The sequence below is a fragment of the Vipera berus genome (assembly GCF_964194415.1).
Source record: "Vipera berus genome assembly, chromosome: 3".
NCBI classification, from domain to species: Eukaryota; Metazoa; Chordata; class Lepidosauria; order Squamata; family Viperidae; genus Vipera; species Vipera berus.
Genome location: NC_138204.1, coordinates 114,218,652 through 114,238,680, shown reverse-complemented (window position 1 = coordinate 114,238,680; position 20,029 = coordinate 114,218,652). Strand labels below are relative to the sequence as shown.

Genomic DNA, 20,029 nt, shown 5'->3' with positions numbered 1-20,029 from the left:
AGTCTCCCTTCCCCAAGCAGAAACCAGCTCTGTAGAAAGGCAGATGTAATAATCCATTCAGGAAGGTTGGAGCCCTCCAGCTAGAAGCTTAGGAAGACAAAAACATACCCCACCCAAACTCTAGGACAGGACATAATAGGATTAACTCACAGATGCCAAAGGGGCACACTCAGACTCAGGTCAAAGTACATGACACAGGAAATACAAAGCCTCAAACAGGAACAGGAAACAACCTCAAGAGGGTATAAAAACTCACTCCCTACATGTGCTCTCTTTTTTTTTCCAGAGCCATCTTTCTGCTGGCTCTTCCCTTCTTCAATAAATTACAACCTTCTTTCTAAAGCAGTCACCATGTTGTTTATTCCCGGCTTGGGCTGGACCCTGATGACGACTTTTCCTTCAAAAATGCTTAACCCAAACAATTGCAAATCCAATTCCTTTAGCAATGGTTTTCACAATACACACTCCTAACAAGAATTCTACTAGGGGAATACAGATACTCTCTATATTCTTTCAGATAACGTTATTGAATCCTTGTATCAGGAGAGTATTGGCAAGGCTTCATGAACTTGTGAAGAGTCTTCCCAGATGCAGAGCAATAAGCATAACTTTGCTAAGGTTACCAGTCAGGGCATAGGAAGTGTATTCTCTGCTGCTAATCTTCAGCAGTGAATTCTGTAGCTAAGAGGCTTGCTTTTTCAGTTGCTTTATATGTTTTCCTGGAAGACTATATATATAAAATAGGTCTGATGCCTTGGTTTAGATACCATATGACTGGGTGGAATTTGTGTAAGCTCCTGGATGATTGTGTTTGCAGAACTTCTACAACACACTAACAATAAGTAGGTTATGGGAACAGGCCCTCAGTTTGTGTGTGTGAGTGAGATGAATTAGAGCATAACATCTGGAGTTCAGTGTGAAGGAAAGCATCTGGCAGTCCTTGGCATATTATGCAGACACAACTCTTATGAAAATAGAGGGGTTTTTTACATGTGGTTGTCATATTATTTAAGATAACAATCCACATTTGATTATGTTTTTATTTTTGAGCAAATTACTCCCCCATGGTCCGAAAAATAACACAACAAATCATTTTCTTCTATAGACAGCAGAAGTTGGGACACAAAATGTAATCAAGAGCAATTTCATTAAAATAAATTTATTCTTAAATAAAAAGGTTGTGGGTTTCTTTTAATGATCTCTAGGGTAACCCTAGGATGCAAGTCGAAAAATAAAGAACAGAATACATATTGGTAACAAATTGTTATATCACTGCATTGCTTAATCTAAGCACAGAGTAATAGACTTTTCATGAAAATGCAAAAATATATTTGCAATTGCCTTGACCAAGAGATTTATTATTCCCCTGTCGTAATATGTTGTCCCAGGATTGGAGGGTTCCCTCCCACACCAAATTTTTCACCATTTTGATTGGTATGACATTGGTGTTTATTTTTCTATAACTTGTGGGATATTAATGTTTCATCATTCTGATCCTCAGCTTACCCCATTCCCCCAATTTGGTACATTCTAAGCTGTCAGCAGAGCCAGAAGTCTTAAACACCTAACCCTTTTAAGAATGAAAGTAGAGATTATTGGTATGCCAAGCAATGTGCAAAACCTATAAAATTATGACTAGTTCAGGCAGAGAAGAATGTGAGACATTTGTTAATAAGGCGATTTCTTGTGTGCCCAAATGTTCAGACCAAGGACCCAACTAGCTCAGCAATTTTCTTCCAAAAATAGCAAATAATCACTGACAGCCTTCTTCTTCATGATGATATAATTTCCTAATCACCTAATCCAATACCTTGGCTTACATATCGGTGCAATCCAATTCTATAAGTAAATGTGAATGGTAATATATGATGTATACCTACATGTATACAACAGTGTTTGCCCATTTTCTTACTTGCTAGTGCACGTAAGCTTTCAGTGCAAGCTATGTTAGGCAAAGCAAAAGTTCTAGTTTGAATTCTGCATCCTAAGGGCACAAGTGCCTATTTGTAGAATACAATTTGCTATTGAGTTCATGAAAGCATATTCTTTTGGTGTACACTGAAATAATATGCATTCCGTGCATGCACACCACTCATTCATTCTGCATTGGTGCTATGTTGCAGCTTGCTTGTAAAACGTGTCCAACTTGAAAATGCAACTACATTCCTAAGTTTAAAAAGTAGCTTCCTTCATATGGAAGTAAAACGGAATGGCATGTTCTCAGCTTTATGATGTGGAGCTGAATACATTATGAGATAGGAATAGGAATATTCCTGTATGGGAAAGGGAAGTAACTCTTGTCCACCTGCATTCCTCTAAACCACCAATGATGGTCTTTTTGCCAGCAGGAGCACTTTGGGCTGGGCTGAAATCCACAGATCTTCTTCTTTCTTTTTTTTCTTCTTCATAATATTATATCTTCTTTTCCCCTGGATTGGACCACTGCTGCTGTGGCTACTTTTCTCCCTTTGCTGCTGACCACAAAAACAACAATGGCAACAGATGAAAATTCCTACAAGGAGGACAAGAACAGGTAACCCCATTAAAACAGCGAGACAGATTGTGTTATAGATGCCCTCCTGATGTTTTAAGCAGATAAAAGACCAGATGGAATGGAAAAAATTACTGATCTGCTCCATGGCAGTTTTTACAGACTGGAAACAGGTCTGATACGATATTAAAGTTGCTTTCCTTGACCTTTGCCTCTGTCTTAGATGAAAACTCTTTGTGGATCTTGTCTTTGAAGATATGTAAACGTCTTCAGTTTTTCAATCTCTGCAAAGGTAGAAGATGAAACATAAAAATGGGCCAAATGAACAAGGGAAAATGTTTCAGTTAATGCACCTGCTGGTAATGACCATAATATACATTGTGATCCAAATTTTATATTTGCCAAGGACCTTAAGACAGACTATACAGCTTTCCATATTATTCTTCCAATATTTTAATGAAGTATGTTAGGAGAAGAGATGGGTCAAGATAATTACAGCTGAATGGTGAACCCACCCATCCTTGAATCCATTCAACATTCTAACCATCACATTGTTATTAACAATGAAATGTTTGTGAGGATGACAGAAAGGTTGAATTGGAAGTTATGAAATGCTATAGGAAATACCCTCATAATTGTGCTACCATTAAATTCAGATTAAAATGTCAGAGATCATGGTGTATTTTTCTATGGTAATTGCTAAAAATTCTTTCTTTGCATGACATGAAGTTATGAGAGAACTGTCTAATAACAGTGGCAGAATTACAAATCAGGAAAATCATAAGTCATATATCACCCCTACATAAACTCAGTAGGCTACCTCAGTCATTTTCTATTTCAATTCCTCCTTCTGCAATATGAATCTAAGAACACTGGTCTAAACTATCCTAAAATGTACATTAAGTGTTTGGTACAACCTGACATGATCAGTAAATGATAAATGGTAGGATTAAATAATCAGATATTTTACTGAAAGGAGATCTACAGAGACAATAAATATTATCATCAGAAGAATTGAACGACTAGGTTGAGGGAAAATAATCCTGGAGAAAAATCTTTTAAGTGAAGGTTAAATGAAAAGTAGGGCCCCTTCCTTTATAATTCTGGTTTAAATAGTGACATTTTAGTAAATTAATCAAGAAAGAATTCCACACTTTTCCTATTCAACCAGATCTTGCCAGACCATTCCCATTCAGATGCCCATGAGGATGTTTCTTCTGTGTTGGGAAAAGTGACATGGTACAAAGCCTGGACTATGGGATAAGCAGGGCTTTTTTCCTCATAGAACGCTCAGAACGGAGTTCCGGCACCTTTTTTGGATGGAACCTTGTAGGGTAGGGCAAGACGGGTTGTATGACATGTGTGAGTTCCGGCACCTTTTTCTTTTACAAAAAAAGCACTGGGGATAAGATTCAACTTTGCAATTGCCTTTCGGGTGGCTCTAGATGCAGCAGCGCCTTACCTTGTCATGCTGCAGCACTCTTCTTGTGCTTCTGAACTCTTCATTGTTGTTTCAAGTAACAGAGTTGGAACAGGTGGAAATGACCTGTTCAAACAGACAAAGTATAGAGTTTTTTCATGATGGTTTTAAGAAGTTCATTTATCATTGGCAGAAATGTGTGATGAATTATGGTGATTGTGTGGAGAAGTAGATATAGATAACAAAAGTGTTCTATTCAAGGGTCATTTTCATTTTTCATCCATTAAACTACCTCTATTTAAAATAAGGTTTGTGGAGGCAGAGACATTTATTTTTATTTGCCCCTTGTTTTTCAATATCAAATTAATAGTCAATATCAATCTGGCACATCATCATCAGATCAACAGAGGTGAAAGACTTATTGGTAGGTAAGCAGCCGGCATAAATATTCAGTAGTTTCAATTTACTTTTGCAGAAAGAAACAGTGATGGAGGTATGCTGAAGTTGATGTTCTGTTGTCAGTTCACCAAGTGTGCAAAGCCTCTATTTTTCATTTAAAAATGCCAGTATGTTTAAAGATGGCAACTCTGGTTTATTTGTAATTTGTAGAATGACCCAACAAAAAAGGCCTTGCTGACAACTGAGATACTTCACCTACCTGTACTGTGCTGATTCTAGACCAAACTCTCACTTTCTATTGATGATACCGATTATGTCATCTTATCAACAAACAAATCTCAGATTTTACTTATTCATTTTTTAAAATCACCCCATTCGGGACACAAGAGTATTTCCCCTGTAATCTTCATTGACAGTCCAACCACAGTGATGATGTCACAGTCTTGTGACAGATGATGATCTGCCTGACAATCCAGCACCAGCTTATCAGGAACTTAGTTGCAGTATTTACGTAGGTATGATGGGCAGCGCTGCTATAATCCACAAGAATTAAGATTTAAATTTGCTAAAAGTGAGCTGGTTTAGAATAGCAAGTGTTCCGTGTATTCTTGATGTTGACAGCTATGATGATAATCAAATGTTTTGTTAAAAGGATCTAAAGAATGAGATGGCTTAACTGTAGTTGGCAATCCATGAAGTGAAGGCTGGTACAGTTTGGAAAAGTGGTATCTTCCAGATAGTAGAAAAGACTGAGAAACAATTGAAACCTGTTGTACTTGAAAAAAATACAGTATCTAAGGTCTACTTCATGGTTAGTGGCCTTAAGGTAAAGGTAAAGGTTCCCCCGCACATGCGTGCTAGTCGTTTCCAACTCTAGGGGCCGGTGCTCATCTCCGTTTCAAAGCCGAAGAGCCAGCGCTTGTCTGAGGACGTCTCCGTGGTCATGTGGCCAGCATGACTAGACGCCAAAGGCGCACGGAACGCTGTTACCTTCCCACCGGAGTGGTCCCTATTTTTCTACTTGCATTTTTACGTGCTTTCGAACTGCTAGGTTGGCAGAAGCTGGGACGAGTAACAGGCGCTCACTCTGTTACGCGGCACTCGGGATTCGACCCGCCAAACTGCCGATCTTCTGATCGACAAGCTCAGCCTCCTAACCCACTGAGCCACCGCGTCCCTGTTGGTTAGTGGCCTTATTGTCTGCCAAAGGAAAATAGTTACTTCTATTGTGCTTTGTTTAATTCCCCTCAAACTATTATCTGCATTGGAGATGCTTGGAAGGAAAAGGAGCAGGGGAATTAAATAATTACTTATCCTCAGAGATGGCAGCTGTTCCATGATTTAACTCTTTTGGACATGCCTAATATAAGCCAGGCTAATGTACAAAAGGAAGATTTATCTGATTGTAATTCTTTGTATAATATACCAAATATTTTGGCATGCAAGAGTAAAATGGGCCACAATTTACAACAAAAAGTGGGTCCCCCCTCTCTGGAGAATTGAAACTTCCTTGATTAATGTTTAATATGTGCAGTTCTTACACACCAGTAACATGAGATGTGAAAAAAGGAAGGCAGAATAGACTTGGAAATGCTAAATTATAGAATAAGTGAAGCTTTCCCTTCTTTTCTCTTTTTAGAGTATGGTTTGACTTATAAGAAAAAGGGTGCAAAGTACTACCAGTGCTTCTTCATCCTCCCAACTGCAGCTGAACCTTAGAGCCACTAACTCCACAATACATTGGCGGATCCAGTGAATCAAACTATCTTCTTGCTTAAGGCAGTCTTACTACTGCTTTTTAAATTTATTTTTCTAGTGCTCTAAGAATATGTTATTCTGTCACCATTTCCATCCCCCTTTTAAAAAGCAGAGTAAATCCTAAAAAACTTTGAAAAGTTCCTTAAGGAAGGGCAAAAATATGCATACTAATAGTACTCAAGACACTACTATGAAGAGCCAGCTTCCCTTGCAAAATATATAGGATGATTTTCTGCATGCTCAACCTGAAATACAAAATTGTATGTCAGGAAAAAGTGCCTCTTCAAGCCTCAAATGAAAAATATCTGTACATCTCTGTAGTCTGTTGCTTGCACGCTCTAGTCATTGGTCAGGTGAGCTGGAATTTTGGATACTAGCCCCATATATTTGGAAGACTTTAGTCTGGAAAGGTTACTCCATAGGGTAAAGGCAGAATTGTGGGGAACAAAAATGTTAAAAAAAATAAAATGATATTTGCTCTGGTAAATACGTAGCTAGCTATTGCTAGAAAAAAAATACAGGGATAAATAGACCGCAGTTTAATCTAGCAACACTACTGCCATATTATCAATAATAGCAGATATGAATGATGATCCTTCCCCCAACTGCCATAATTGAAATTACAATACCCTACTACATACACAACAAAGAAAACAAGAACAACAACAAAAGAGGAAGCTCTGAAAAATATATGACAGACTGGTGTCCAAACTTTTCCATTCTTATTCAATCTATAATCTAGAAAAGACCATATTTGTTCACACAGTTTCACAGATATTCCATGTATTTACTTTGTCCTACTTTGACATTGGTTTAAGAATTTATAGAATTGATCTTACACATATTACATTTTGGCTAAAATTTTGGTTTCATTCTTCTCCCCTCCTTACAGAACACAATTTGTGGAGTCAAATGAGCAAATCAAGAACATAAATTGTAATTGTACATATTACATTCGTTAATAGTTAGTGGGTACCTACAGCAGTATGACTCAAATGCTGACATGAAACTTGACGCTTAACATTTGCTTTAAATAGCAGAGTTCAATATTACTGAAAGATTCAATATCTAAGAATTTGACAAAAATTATAAAGACATTTTTAGAAGTAACTATTCATAGATTTGGGAGAATATAGTAGTAAACATGTCAAGATGGAGAAAGCTGGAATTATCTTGGTCAGGAAGAATTGTTGGATTAAGAACTGCAAGAATTAAAATGAATATTCTATCGTGACTTAACTTTTTGTTCCAAATGATTCCAATAAATGTTGAAAACAATGTATTATATGATTGGCATAATCAAGTAACATGCTATTTAATAAAAATCAAGAATTAAATTCAAGACTGTACAAGGTTTGAAAGAATAAGGTGAATCACCAGCTCCAAACTTTAAATTTGTTAGTTGCCCAATCTGGCTCACAAATTTGATTGCATCTCCTTATGGCTTAGCCAACTCAGCCATTTCTAGGCATGGAGCAGCCAATTATTTCTACACAGTTTTCATAACTAGCTCTGTATAGGGTAGGGGTGTCAAACTGCCGGCCGGCGGGCCGGATGCATCACACCGAAACTGCGCCCCCCCAATGCTGGCAATGGGAAAAAAGTTGTGGTATGTTGCAACACGTCACGTTTGACACCCCTAGTGTAGGGTAACTGCTACAATATATATAAAGAAAAGGGATGACATTTTATTCAGGACAGTTGAGCTAAATCTAAGGAGAAATTCAGACAGCGGGAATGGTAGAAACTTCTTGAAAAAGTGGATTTCTCTCAAGCCTCCTTATGCACATAACATTCAACACCCGAACAGCTCCCATCCGAAATAAGTAAAAATGTGCTTGCTGATGCAAAAATAATTGTATACAGTAAATCGGTGTTTAAAATGTCAGGCAATTCTTGCTCTGAATTTATATTTTCAAATAATACTATACTGCATCCTCCTAGGGGATGTTCTCTTTCCATTTCCAGGAGAGGGAAGATGGGTTCTTAAAATTCTGCAATGAAATTACTTATATGCTCATAGTCTTTCTACTACCCAGTTGCTGGAAAAATAGGTTTGCCAGTTTTTACTTTAAAAAATCTTTGCACTTTCAGACTATCCCTAAGCAGCCTATATAAAATGTTTTTTTCCTCCTGTACATTCTTTTTTGTTCTTTTAATTTGGGAGTGGCGTTCATTTTCTCATTTTGGCTAGTTTATTTACTCATTAACCATTCTGACATTTTCTTGGACTTAATTTAAACATTTGTATGTAAATTAGCCTCAGGAAACACTTGTATAATTGTTAGGGTAAATACAGGGAGGAGCTCTAAAATCAAGATGGCAGCCAGAATCTTGTGATCTAAACTCTGCCCACCTTGACTTTTTTTGAACCCCCTCTCTCCCAAATGATTGCAGTTTTAAACCTGAGGGGTCCTTATAGAACTGCCAAGCCTCCAAATATTTTGGAGAGCTTTGGCTGCCTTGACCAACCCTATTGGTCTTGTTATGTTTTGACATCTTTTTTTTTGAAGTGCACTGGAAACCATTTTACCTTGACTAAATTATTACCTAAACTGTAACTTACCTACTACAACTGGATTGTAAAGTATTGTTCAGATGTATCAAGTAAATAAATAAATAGGTACTATTTGCCTTCTCCTTTCAAAGGTAATTCACAGGCTAATATGCTTTCTCTGTTTCTCAATAATATAAGATCTGTGGCTCCCTCTTTGTTTTTTTTATTATTCTGAGGAGTATAGAAAGCAAATCTCGCCTTAGGGAAATCAGAATAGGTATTGGTATAGGGTATCTGCCTAACAATATCATTAGAAATAAATTATGGATCACATAAGACTTGTTCAGATATGAATTGTACTTATTTCATCTCCTCCCAGCCTCAATGAAAAATCCCAAATATGCTTTTTCACAAGGCAACTGGACTTTCTTGTTTTTCTTTGAAGACATTTCACTTCTCATCCAAGAAGCTTCCTCAGCGCTTAGATGAGAAGCGAAACATCTTCAAAGAAAAACAAGAAAGTCCAGTTGCCTTGTGAAAAAGCATCTTTGGGACAAGTATGATCTGGATGAATGAGAATCTCCATAGACACTCAATAAAAAATGCTCTTGTCAAAGACTAGCAAAAATAGGACTGTCCTGCTTCTCTTGACATGCTCTCTTTCGATCCCCCATGGTCTTCTGAATCCTTCCCCCCCACTCCTCAAAACCCCACCTAGCTGGCAGAACAAGGAACAAAATTGTACTATAAGCAAATTCTTATACAGAGTGGAAGTCTGATTGAAATATAATAGTAATACAGGGATGCGTAATTGCCTTGCAGCCACACTCCAGAGTTATTGTTTAGTACCGCATATTTGCTATTTTCAGTAGCTAGAGCCAGATTGATGATCTATTTCCCATACATTAGTGCTTTAATACCTTTTTGATGGGAAAAACAGGATTTATTAACCCTGATAATTAAAGCAGACAGATGTGACTTTGGCTTGCAAAATGCTACATTCAACATTTTAAGAGTATTGAAGGTCCCAAAGTAGGTGACACCATACCACACCACGCCTTGGTGGAGCAGTGGGCTAATGCCTCCTTAAGTAACACCAGCTGCCTGCAATTAGTGCAGGTTCGCATCCCACCAGGCTCAAGGTTGACTCAGCCTTCCATCCTTCCAAGGTAGGTAAAATGAGGACCCAGATTGTTGGGGGCAATTAAGCTGACTTTGTAATAATGCCGCTTGGGGTGTGTGTGAAAGCCCTAATAAGCAGGCATATACATAGAATGAAGGCTACTGCTAAGTTGGTAAGCCGCCCTGAGTCTTCGGAGAAGGGCGGGATATAAATGGAATTTTTTAAAAAAATAAAAACAAATACCACACCACACCACACCACGCCACATATGTGGGTTAGAAATGGTTTGGAGGTTTCTTTGGTTTTTGAACAACAATGTGGCCAATCGTATAGCTTCCATGTGTTTTTCACTGTTTAGGATATAAATTCCATCAAAGCACCTAATGAGCAATACAAAAATCACAACGAACCATTTTTAAAAAAATTCATTCTAGGAAGTTCTCTTAGGACATTTGTTGGTGGCAATCAGGGGAGAGGGGAAGAGTAGCATAGCCAATGTTACTCTAAATCACTGACCTGATCATCCTGTTCTGCAACTAGATGTTACTTAAGGTCATTAAGAACTGCATGACTATCTAAATAGACAAAGGAAGCCTCATCACATCCAGCCAATACTACCTCCCCCCCAATGCAGCTGGAAATCAAGGCATAGAGAACATGTGAGTTTCTTGAGGTTGTTCAGGAAGTTTTAGGCAAAGCCAAGAACGGAACTTCTTCCCGTTGTGTCTTGAATGTTTTCTTTGCCTGAAGCACAACAGCCTCCTTCTCTAACCTAAATTGCCTCTTCAGCTCATTCAGAAATGCCAAAGGAAAAATAAAATGGGGATAGAGAAGCCCTTATGTTATGATCTCTTGCCAAGACAGAACAAGTTTAGGAACTGTTGCTTAGAAGGGAAATTTTGGAAAATCATTCAAAAAATATGGAGAATGAGCATAGGGGCTTTTCATTTGACTTCCTTCTAGTTATTTTATCTGTTCAAATTGGTAGCATCTAACACTTGGAGGCCTATGTCTGTTTACTTATCAGCTATAATCACCTGCTACCCCATTTAAATAGGTCAATCAATCCTTTTGAGCTTTGAGATCATTGATGATGGTAGGGTGCATATCTCTGTTCGGCCAAATGTTAGCTTTGTTCCATTTCTTTCCTCTCACTTGATATCTTACAGCCAAACATTTAAATCTTTTTATTTAAGGAAATATTCTCATCAATATTTCTCACTGTTGGACTGTTTAGATCTGATGTGTCAATCACCTTATTAATGACTTTACAATAAAAGAAAAAAATGTAGAATTGTAACATATCAGTACAAATGTTTTTTTTATTCTGAATATGTAAACAATTGCCCATAAACGGTAAACATTATTTTTTTTCCACGTAAACTATTGTATTACTGGGTAATAGGGTAGACAAGAAGAAGTGAAACCTTGAAAAATTGCTTTCATGAATAACCCCTCCAGATGATCCAGAATGATACAGTGAACAATGATACTGAAAACCACTGAAAGGTCTGGGAAAAATAACAATTACATACTCTCCTCTTCTAATTTCCGGCAAAAGTCTAAGTTAGCCCAAGTTGTCTCGTGAATATATCCAGGATGAAACTCTAAATGAAATTGCTCCAGATGGTCAATTTCATTTAAATGCATCTACAGCAGCAAAGCAACCAATATGACCTTATCCAGAATGGAACATTTCAGACAGGTATAATTATAAAGACTTCCGTGTTCAGACTCACCAGTCTCCACACACACACACACACACACACACACAAAAAGTCTTATAACTACTTTAAACATTCTAAACTCAACTCTGATCACTTACTTAATCTAAGGCCAGATCAACCTGGCAATTTAATCAGCCAGGAGACTCAAGAGTCAAAGAGACAAGCAGTGGCCTTCATCTTCCCATATATTTTGCATCCTCAGTATTAAGCTGAAAATAATTCATATAAACACAACAGTTTGTCAAAGTTAGTTCCCTATAATTTGCCCTAGCAGTAGAATTCAAGTCAAAGTTAATCCAGTCAACTTTGTTTGAAAAGTTTGATAAAAGTGCTCATATCAAGTTAGTGATTTGTTCCTATTCTAATCCCACAACATATTTTTTGTTTTTATATGCTGTAGAATCATCAATCATAGTCTTGCCATGCATAAAGAATTTAAAACAGCATAAATACTAAACAATGGATAATATTACATGATAGTGTATTTCTGTGCGAAAGAATATTTTATTTGGCAATGCTGTCCATTGTTTGGTTGATTTTTGTTATCTCTTGCATAGTGTAGAAAATTAGTGCCACACTGTCTTGTGCATATACAAGGAAGTGACTGTTTTCACTGTTTTCCTACTGACATGAAGTAGGATTTCTGATGTGTCTTAAAAAATCCCTCATAGTATATCCAATTTCTTATGTTCAAGAATTCCTCCCCTTGCAATCTAGCATTCTACTTACCTGATTTTGGCACTAGCAACCTGAGAAACCGAGGTGCTGATTTAAGGTGGAAGATGGTATTTTAGGGTGACAATGACAGCTACCAGCTACGTCCATGTTCAATTGAACAGGCAGGGAATTTCATTGCCCCAAATTGTTATATTTTATTTTATTTATTTTTTTTATTTTAATTCCATTTATATCCCGCCCTTCTCCGAAGACTCAGGGCGGCTTACAATCTAAGAAGCACAAATCAATGTGCTTAGCAATAGCCTTCATTCTATGTATACGCCTGCTTATTAGGGCTTTCGCCCCCCCCCAAGTGGCATTATTACAAAGTCAGCTTATTGCCCCCAACAATCTGGGTCCTCATTTTACCTACCTCGGAAGGATGGAAGGCTGAGTCAACCTTGAGCCTGGTGGGATGCGAACCTGCACTAATTGCAGGCAGCTGGTGTTACTTAAGGAGGCATTAGCCCACTGCTCTTTTTTTTGTTACTCCAGTTTTTTCTTGGCCCAGAATTGTACAATGATCTAAGTTGTCTTATATGCTTGGCAAAATAAAACTGCATAGCTTACATATCTTATTCTGCTCATGGAATTTAAGAACTTCTTGTTATCTGTACCAAATATCTGCTACCAACTCAAAGCTATGCCTCCTGAAAAATTACAATTTCCCATTTTCAAACTGCTCCTGATGATTTATGTTGGAATCCTTCTGTATTTCCACTAACAGAAAAGTAAACTTTGTATGTGGGAATTCACTTGTAGAATAGAACAGGGCTGGAAGGGACCTTGGAGGTCTTCTAGTCCAGCCCCATGTTCAAGCAGAAGATGTAGGGCAGAGGATTAAGCCCTAGCTTAATGATATAGTTAAACCCAAGTGTTGTCACATCTGGAGAAGTGATCTACTCACATTGGCAAGATTTGAATATAACTGGATATGCTTGAATGATTTTTTTTTCACCCAATGGTAGATTTCTCCTGAGACCAATAGCCCCTCCTCAGTCATCCTATTTTTGCTGGTAGCTTTTCAACTTCTCTTAAATTGTGTTTATGGGTTTCGTATAGAGATGGCCAAATCTACACTCTCACATTGAATTTGCCAAGATTTAGAAGTGCTTTGGCCTTTAGTTTATATTTTTGATAAAAGTTGTTTGTCACTTTCCTGTAGTTTAGGAGGGAACAGGCTAATTTTTGGCTTTAACTCAGGCACTAAAATCATTTATATCAAGCATATCCAACAGTTCAGTGGTAAGTAAAGTAAGGTCCTGCACTTAGGCAGGAAAAACCAAATGCACAGGTACAGAATAGGCAGTACCTGGTGCAACAGTAGTACTTGTGAGTGGGTGTCTGATGGACCACAGCTTAAGTCTGAGTCAACAGTATGCTGCGACTGCCGAAAAAGCCAATGCAGTCCTGCTGCATCAACAGAGGGATAGTATCAAGATCATGAGAAGCAACAGTATCACTCTATACTGTACTAGTGAGGTCACACTTGGAATACTTCATCCATTTGTGATCGCCACAATACAAAAAAGATGCTGATCCCTTCCAGGCCTATGATTTTATTTCTATTTTTCTATTTCTATGGCTTCTTTCAGCCCCTCAGAAGCTGAAAAAGTCTACAACAGGAAAAAAAAAGATGGATCATCTTGATGGAAAGGATTACAGTTTACACCCTTCAGTGAACTATTTGTCATGGCTGACTGCCATAAAGCAAACAAACTCTATAGCCAAGGCTCCAAGAAGTAGACACTTGGTATTCTCTCTTAAGGTAGTAGTCTACCTTATTAAGCATTAGCTTTAATGGCAGTGAACCATCTTAATCCTCTAGGTTATTGACCAATATTCTCAACCACTGGCACAGAATTTGTGGATAATCTTTATGTTTCCAGAACGGACAGGAATCAAGATTATGTTTTACTGTATAGAAGGGTAGCCAGAAAAGAGCATGATCCCTTAATTCTATGCAAAAGATTGTACCTGAATTCATACTTTTAAAGCACCGTAGGCAAGACAGAGCTTATAGTAATGATCAGTGCTTTTTTTCTAAAAGAAAAAGGTGCCGGAACTCACACATGCTATACAACCCGCCTTGCCTAACAAGGTTCCATCCAAAAAAGGTGCCGGAACTTCGTTCTGAGCATTCTATGACAATAACAACAAAAAAGCCCTGGTAATGATACTTGGTAGGGGCAGAAAAATTACAATTCTCTGATTAGGGGACAGATTAAACTAAATGGCAGAGCTAAGATCCTAAACCGTAGCAAAACAAAACATGCTTTCCAGTTCCTCATTCATAGGACCCTGAGAGGAAGCTAAAGCATTTACATTTTAGATTAAATCTTAGTAGCTTTACTCAGTAGGCCAGAAAACCAATTCCATATACACTTTATACTACGTCATTATGTGGTGTGGTGTGGTTATATTGGCTTAATATGTTGCACGAAGTTAGTCACTGCAGTTTGTAACAATGTTTAGTAGAAACCTAGTCTGCATGTTCACACATGTACTGACCAATCATGTTTCTTCAGTTACAAGTTATTGTCTTAATTCCTAGCCTGCCAGGATAGCAGGTGGGAAAATGGAGTTAATGCCTTTTCCACAATTATATTTCCATCCAAAACACACACACACACTCACACCACACAAAACCAGTGATTCGAAGCAACTTTAAAGAAAATTATTTTCAATGAAGAAGAGAGGAAGATGGATTTCTTCACCTCTTTGCATTTGCTCTGATTCAGCCTTCGTGGTAAGAGTAATTTAAGCAGATAAACAGAAGTTACTCCTTCTTTCCTCCCACATATATACTGCATTTTTGGAGATTCCAAGTGCTTTGCATGACTGATTTTTGTTTTTCATCCTGTGATATTAATTAGTAGAATCAATCAATTTGGGATAGGCATGATTTCCTTATTTCCAAATACCTTTCTGAGGAGCCATATGATTACTGTTCTCCAAAAGTACAGTAACGAGGAGGTGGTTTTGTTATCTGGAGGGTTGAGGGGAGAAACTGTTAAAAAAAACATATTCTAATATGCAGGTGCATTTTATTTGCATGTGAACATCTAGTTTGACTCTTTTCTACTTATCTCTTTAAAGAAGAATAAGGCCTGAAATGAGATTGAGTGTGTTAAAAGGATATGGTTCAAAAAAGGGCAGTTACCAGAAGATCAACAGCAGCCTTTATAAGAGGGATTTTAAAACACGCGTTTACTTCCAAGGAAAAACACAAATGGGGCAGGTTGTTAAAAAGAACAGTAACCAGAGAAATATAAAATCCAATATCAAGGTCCTGTATTATCTACTCAATTTGGCATTTCCTTGCAAGCTTCCTTTTGCAAGCTCTTCTTTAGTTCCTAATTTCAACTTTAGTTTTTAACAGAACTGTTTACAGTTCTCTGTCCATGTTCCAAATTGCAACAGAAGAAAATGACCATGTCCTTCAACAACATTGGAGCACTAAAGCATCAAATCATTGGCCAGCAGCTCAGCTCCTCCCCCTTTTCCTTTGGCCTAACCTCAACAAGTGAGCTGCATATCCTCCAGGTCCTTTGTGAAGGAATGGCTGCAGAATCACTACAGCTCCAGAAGATCCAGGCCAGGGGTAGGCAACCTTGGCTCTTTTATGACTTGTGGACTTCAGCTCCCAGAATTCCTGAGCCAGCATGGCTCAACTTGGAAACCTCTCCCTTCCCCTCAGCATAGCTGGCTGAGGAATTCTGGGAGTTGAAGTCCACGAGTCATAAAAGAGCCAAGGTTGCCTACCCTGATCCAGGCTGACAGTACATTTAGGTAAGCATGGACCAATAATATATTACCTCCACTCATTTGTACCAAGAGGACGGTTTCCCCTTCCCTTCCTCCCCACTGATGTGAAAAGCAATAAAAATCTTTGATGGAGCCCTTCTGATGAACACCCCTGGAATATCTCAAATTAAACACTATCTGGACTGGATTTCAGGTGCCTTTTTAAACATTTAAGAACTCTTTTATCTGTCTTATGGCAGCAGCTATGAGGAAGAAATTATCCCTATGCCTCTGCATCTTTTCCCAAATGAATGTTCTACACCTGAAGCTATTAGATCTACTACCCGGAAAAAAGAAGGGGGGGGGGAGAGGAGGAGGGGAAAACAGGAGCAGAAATCTTCCATTTTTTCCTAATCACTTTTTTGGTTGCATATTTAGTAGTTTGGCAGGTGAGAAAATGAGAGAAAGTTTCTCCCTATTCTGTTGATGGAAAAAGGTAAACATAATTCTATTGCTCCAGTCAAATTAGCATCTGTATGTTAGTTATGATTAAGAGAGGAAATACAGACTAGGAATTCTAATTATGAATTATTCATGTAAGCAGAATTGCAGAGGACTGCAGTTTTAAGTTTCTAACTTAACTAATATTTAAGGCTTTGCCAGCAACATCTGGGGGGTGGTTAAAAAAAGGTCAGAATAGTTGCCAGGCCACAACTACTCAGCCAAAAACCTGCCCCTTTTTACATGCATTGCACACAAACATAGGTGGAATTGTGGCCATGATCTTGACTCTTTAAAAGACCTCCCTTACAGAAGCCTCTAGGGTACGGGTCTTCAAACTTGGCCCTTTTATGACTTGTGGACGTCAACTCCCAGAATTCCTCAGCCAGGCATGCTGGCTGAGGAATTCTGGGAGTTGACGTCCACAAGTCATAAAAGGGCCAAGTTTGAAGACCCCTGCCCAAGGGTATGTACTCTTGGAAAAAGAGTCAGAAGTTGGGCTTCATAGCACACTTCTCTATGGGTGGAGCAAGAAAAAAGGGCCTGCTTTAATGAATAGCAGGGAAGTACCATTCTTATACAACTTCCAAATAATGTTTGGATAATTTCCAAACTATGTTGGGTCCTAATTTAAAACATGTATGTATTTAATATTTATATAAAAGTTGGTGCATCCAAAACATGGATGCACGGCGAATAAATAACTAGCCTGATTCTCAGCATGGGGAAACTAGTGGAATTCTCAGATGATCAAGGGAACCTCAACATATTTCTTCTGAGTTCTGGATCAGGGTAGGTAATTTTTCCTCAGTGAAAATCTGTTGGGAACTGGGCAACATTCCAAAATGATGAACAAACTGATGAAACCACAGTTACAGCCAAGTATAGGCCTTCCTTTCCTCCATGCTTCAGCACTTCTTCCTTCTTTCTGCTTGCAGAGGAAGGGTAAAATATATCAAGATGATAGCTACAATCATGAGATCAGAACTCCACTACTTTTACGGGTGTCATAAGGTTTTGAAATCGTACTATAGCCAGAAAGCAAATTTGGTGTACAGTGGTGGTTAAGGCATCAGGCTAGAAATTGGGTGACAGGGAGTTCTAGTTCTATTTTGGGCCCAAAGTCAGCTGGGTGACTGGAGGCTAGACATACTCTCTCAGCTCTAGGGAGGAGGCAATGGCAAATCACTTGTAAAATCCTGCCAAGAAAATTCAGGGACTTTTCCAGGATAATATATCCGAGGACACAGGTTGCGAAGTTCTACTTTGGCAAATTCAGACCTACAAGATCAGATGTGTGTACACTCACTGTGCATAATCTGGGTGTCTCTTCATCCGGTTCCTATTCAGTTTGTGCATTTTTAGTTTCTAGAGCTCAATAGCATCTCATATCTATCCTGTTGCCACCAAAAGGATTCTGAGTGGAGAATCTGTCACACCTTGCCCAAGTTATCAGACATAATTTGTATTAAACTCTATTACAAAGGCAGTGGTGATGAAACAAAAGTAATGGTGCTTTTTTCATTTTTTCATTTTATTTTATTTTTTAATCCCATTTATATCCCGCCCTTCTCTGAAGACTCAGGGCGGCTTACAATTTAAGCACAAACCAATGTGCTTAGCAATAGCCTTCATTCTATGTATATGCCTGCTTATTAGGGCTTTTGGGCCCCCCCAAGCGGCATTATTACAAAGTCAGCTTATTGCCCCCAACAATCTGGGTCCTCATTTTACCTACCTCGGAAGGCTGGGTCAACCTTGAGCCTGGTGGGATGCGAACCTGCACTAATTGCAGGCAGCTGGTGTTACTTAAGGAGGCATTAGCCCACTGCGCCACCTCATTTATTGTAGGTTTGCAAAGAAAATATGTTTCTAGATAAAATGGGAATTTGCAACTAAGTGATTGACTTCCATTTCCCATCTCAGCATAGCTAAATAAATGACAGGAAGGACAAACTGATATGGCCTATAGTGCAGGATTCAAAAAAGGACCAGTCTCACTTCCTAACCCTGGGAAAGCAATACAGTATTTTACGTATTTTATATTTACATTTTAAACCTTGTTTATTATAGTTACCAAGACAAGGAAAGTAGACTTTACTTTTGTTTCAGGACTCCAGGAAAAGCCCTGGAAATTCTTGCTTTTTCTGGGCCTGGCACAGTCTGGCTAAGTGAGCTGGAGTAGGTCACTCTGCAGCTCACATTTGTTTTCACCCAGGAAACAGTCACAGCTGGCCCTTTCCTCTCTCCTGGTCCTAACCGTGTGATTTCAACACCATTGTTTCAAGTTACATAACTTACCAAAGTCACAAGAACTGCTTTGCTTAATAGCACTAACAGCTCATGATGGTCAGCACCTGCTTTCCAACAGCTGCCGAACAAGTGGCTGAGAGAAGACCTACAACTAGGGTGAAGGCAACAGTTATCTCTGCTCCGTAGCACACTGTCCACGGAGGCTCGGCTTCTACCACCTACTAAAGCAGGGTTGGCAATATTTTAGATTTTTTTTTAATTAAATCCACTTACGTCAACGGATCATAGTGACGCTGTTTGGTAACTCATTCCAAGGAAAGTTACAAGATCCTCTCCTCCTCCCGCTGTCGAGAATCAACAGCCAGTGCCAACGACCGGCCGGACAACTCTCACTTTTCGAGGGCGCGTGGGATTTCCGGAAACCCAAATCCAGCTGTGGGCAGCCATTAGGCAGGCGAGAGCCCAATCGGTTCAGGCTTTCAAGTGGCTGGTCTGATTCAAATGCACGAACTGAGCACGGCCGACTTTTACCAAACGAATTAGCTGGCGTAAAATAACGAATGGAGCAACCGGACTTATTTCCAAGTTGAGTACGTTTTGGCAGCGCCTCGCTACTCTTCAGTCGGAACGAACGGGGAGAAAGTGCCTAACGGAGGGAAACTACGGGGGAAGATTGGCCCGTTTGAACCGGCTGGAGCCCGGATTAGTACGGATTTTAGCTTAGTTTCAGGAGGTCAAAGGAAAGCGGACGAGAACTGAAAGCAAAACTCACCGGCTGCCTCTTAGCGTCTCCATTTCTCCAGCCGGCTAACCAATTTCCAATCTTCCGGCAAAGAAAGCAGGGAGGGAAAGCTGCTCCGCACACGACGGCTACGGGAGCCTCCGCCTTTCCGCGGGCTGTCAGCTGCCTGCCTGGGCCTCCACGCCCCTTTCCTCGGCTGCACCTGGGCGGGACCGGGGCTCCTGGGGCGACGCTTCCTCCCCTCCCGGCTCTGGAACCCGTCCCGGAACAGAACAGAACAGAACAGAACAGAACAGAGCAGCGCCTTCCTCGCGCAGGGTGGCGTCACCGCCTTTCAGACGACCAGGATGCCGGGCTCGTGTGCTCGCAATCTGCCTTGCCCCCCCCCCCTGGCCCCCGCTTCCCCATTGCCACTCCGTCCCACTCAGCGGCCCAGTTACGAAGGGGGAAGGCAAGTCTCGGTGTCCTTTTCGCCTTACACAAAACAACAGGTTCCTAAGGAGCGTGTCACGAAACGAAAGGCATCCCCCTTCTCCCCTCCCAAAAAACCACACACACACAACCCTCGTTAAAAAAAGGTTGACTTCTGAAAAGGGAGTGAGGATTTGAGTGCTTGAACGCGTCGCGCTTGTATGTAGGCTCCAGCGTGTAGAG

The 20,029-nt window shown here is 39.5% G+C and overlaps 1 protein-coding gene across 1 annotated transcript; it reads right to left on the bottom strand.

Annotated features, from left to right (window-relative positions):
- Positions 1–1,124: 1,124 nt before the first annotated feature.
- Positions 1,125–19,584, bottom strand: KIAA0040. Its single transcript, XM_081323691.1, has 3 exons — positions 19,406–19,584; positions 3,954–4,037; positions 1,125–2,775 (listed from the first exon to the last, which is right to left on the bottom strand). Exon 3 carries the CDS (start codon positions 2,637–2,639, stop codon positions 2,316–2,318), a length of 324 nt encoding a protein of 107 aa, XP_081179817.1. The 5' UTR covers positions 2,640–2,775; positions 3,954–4,037; positions 19,406–19,584; the 3' UTR covers positions 1,125–2,315.
- Positions 19,585–20,029: the final 445 nt, after the last annotated feature.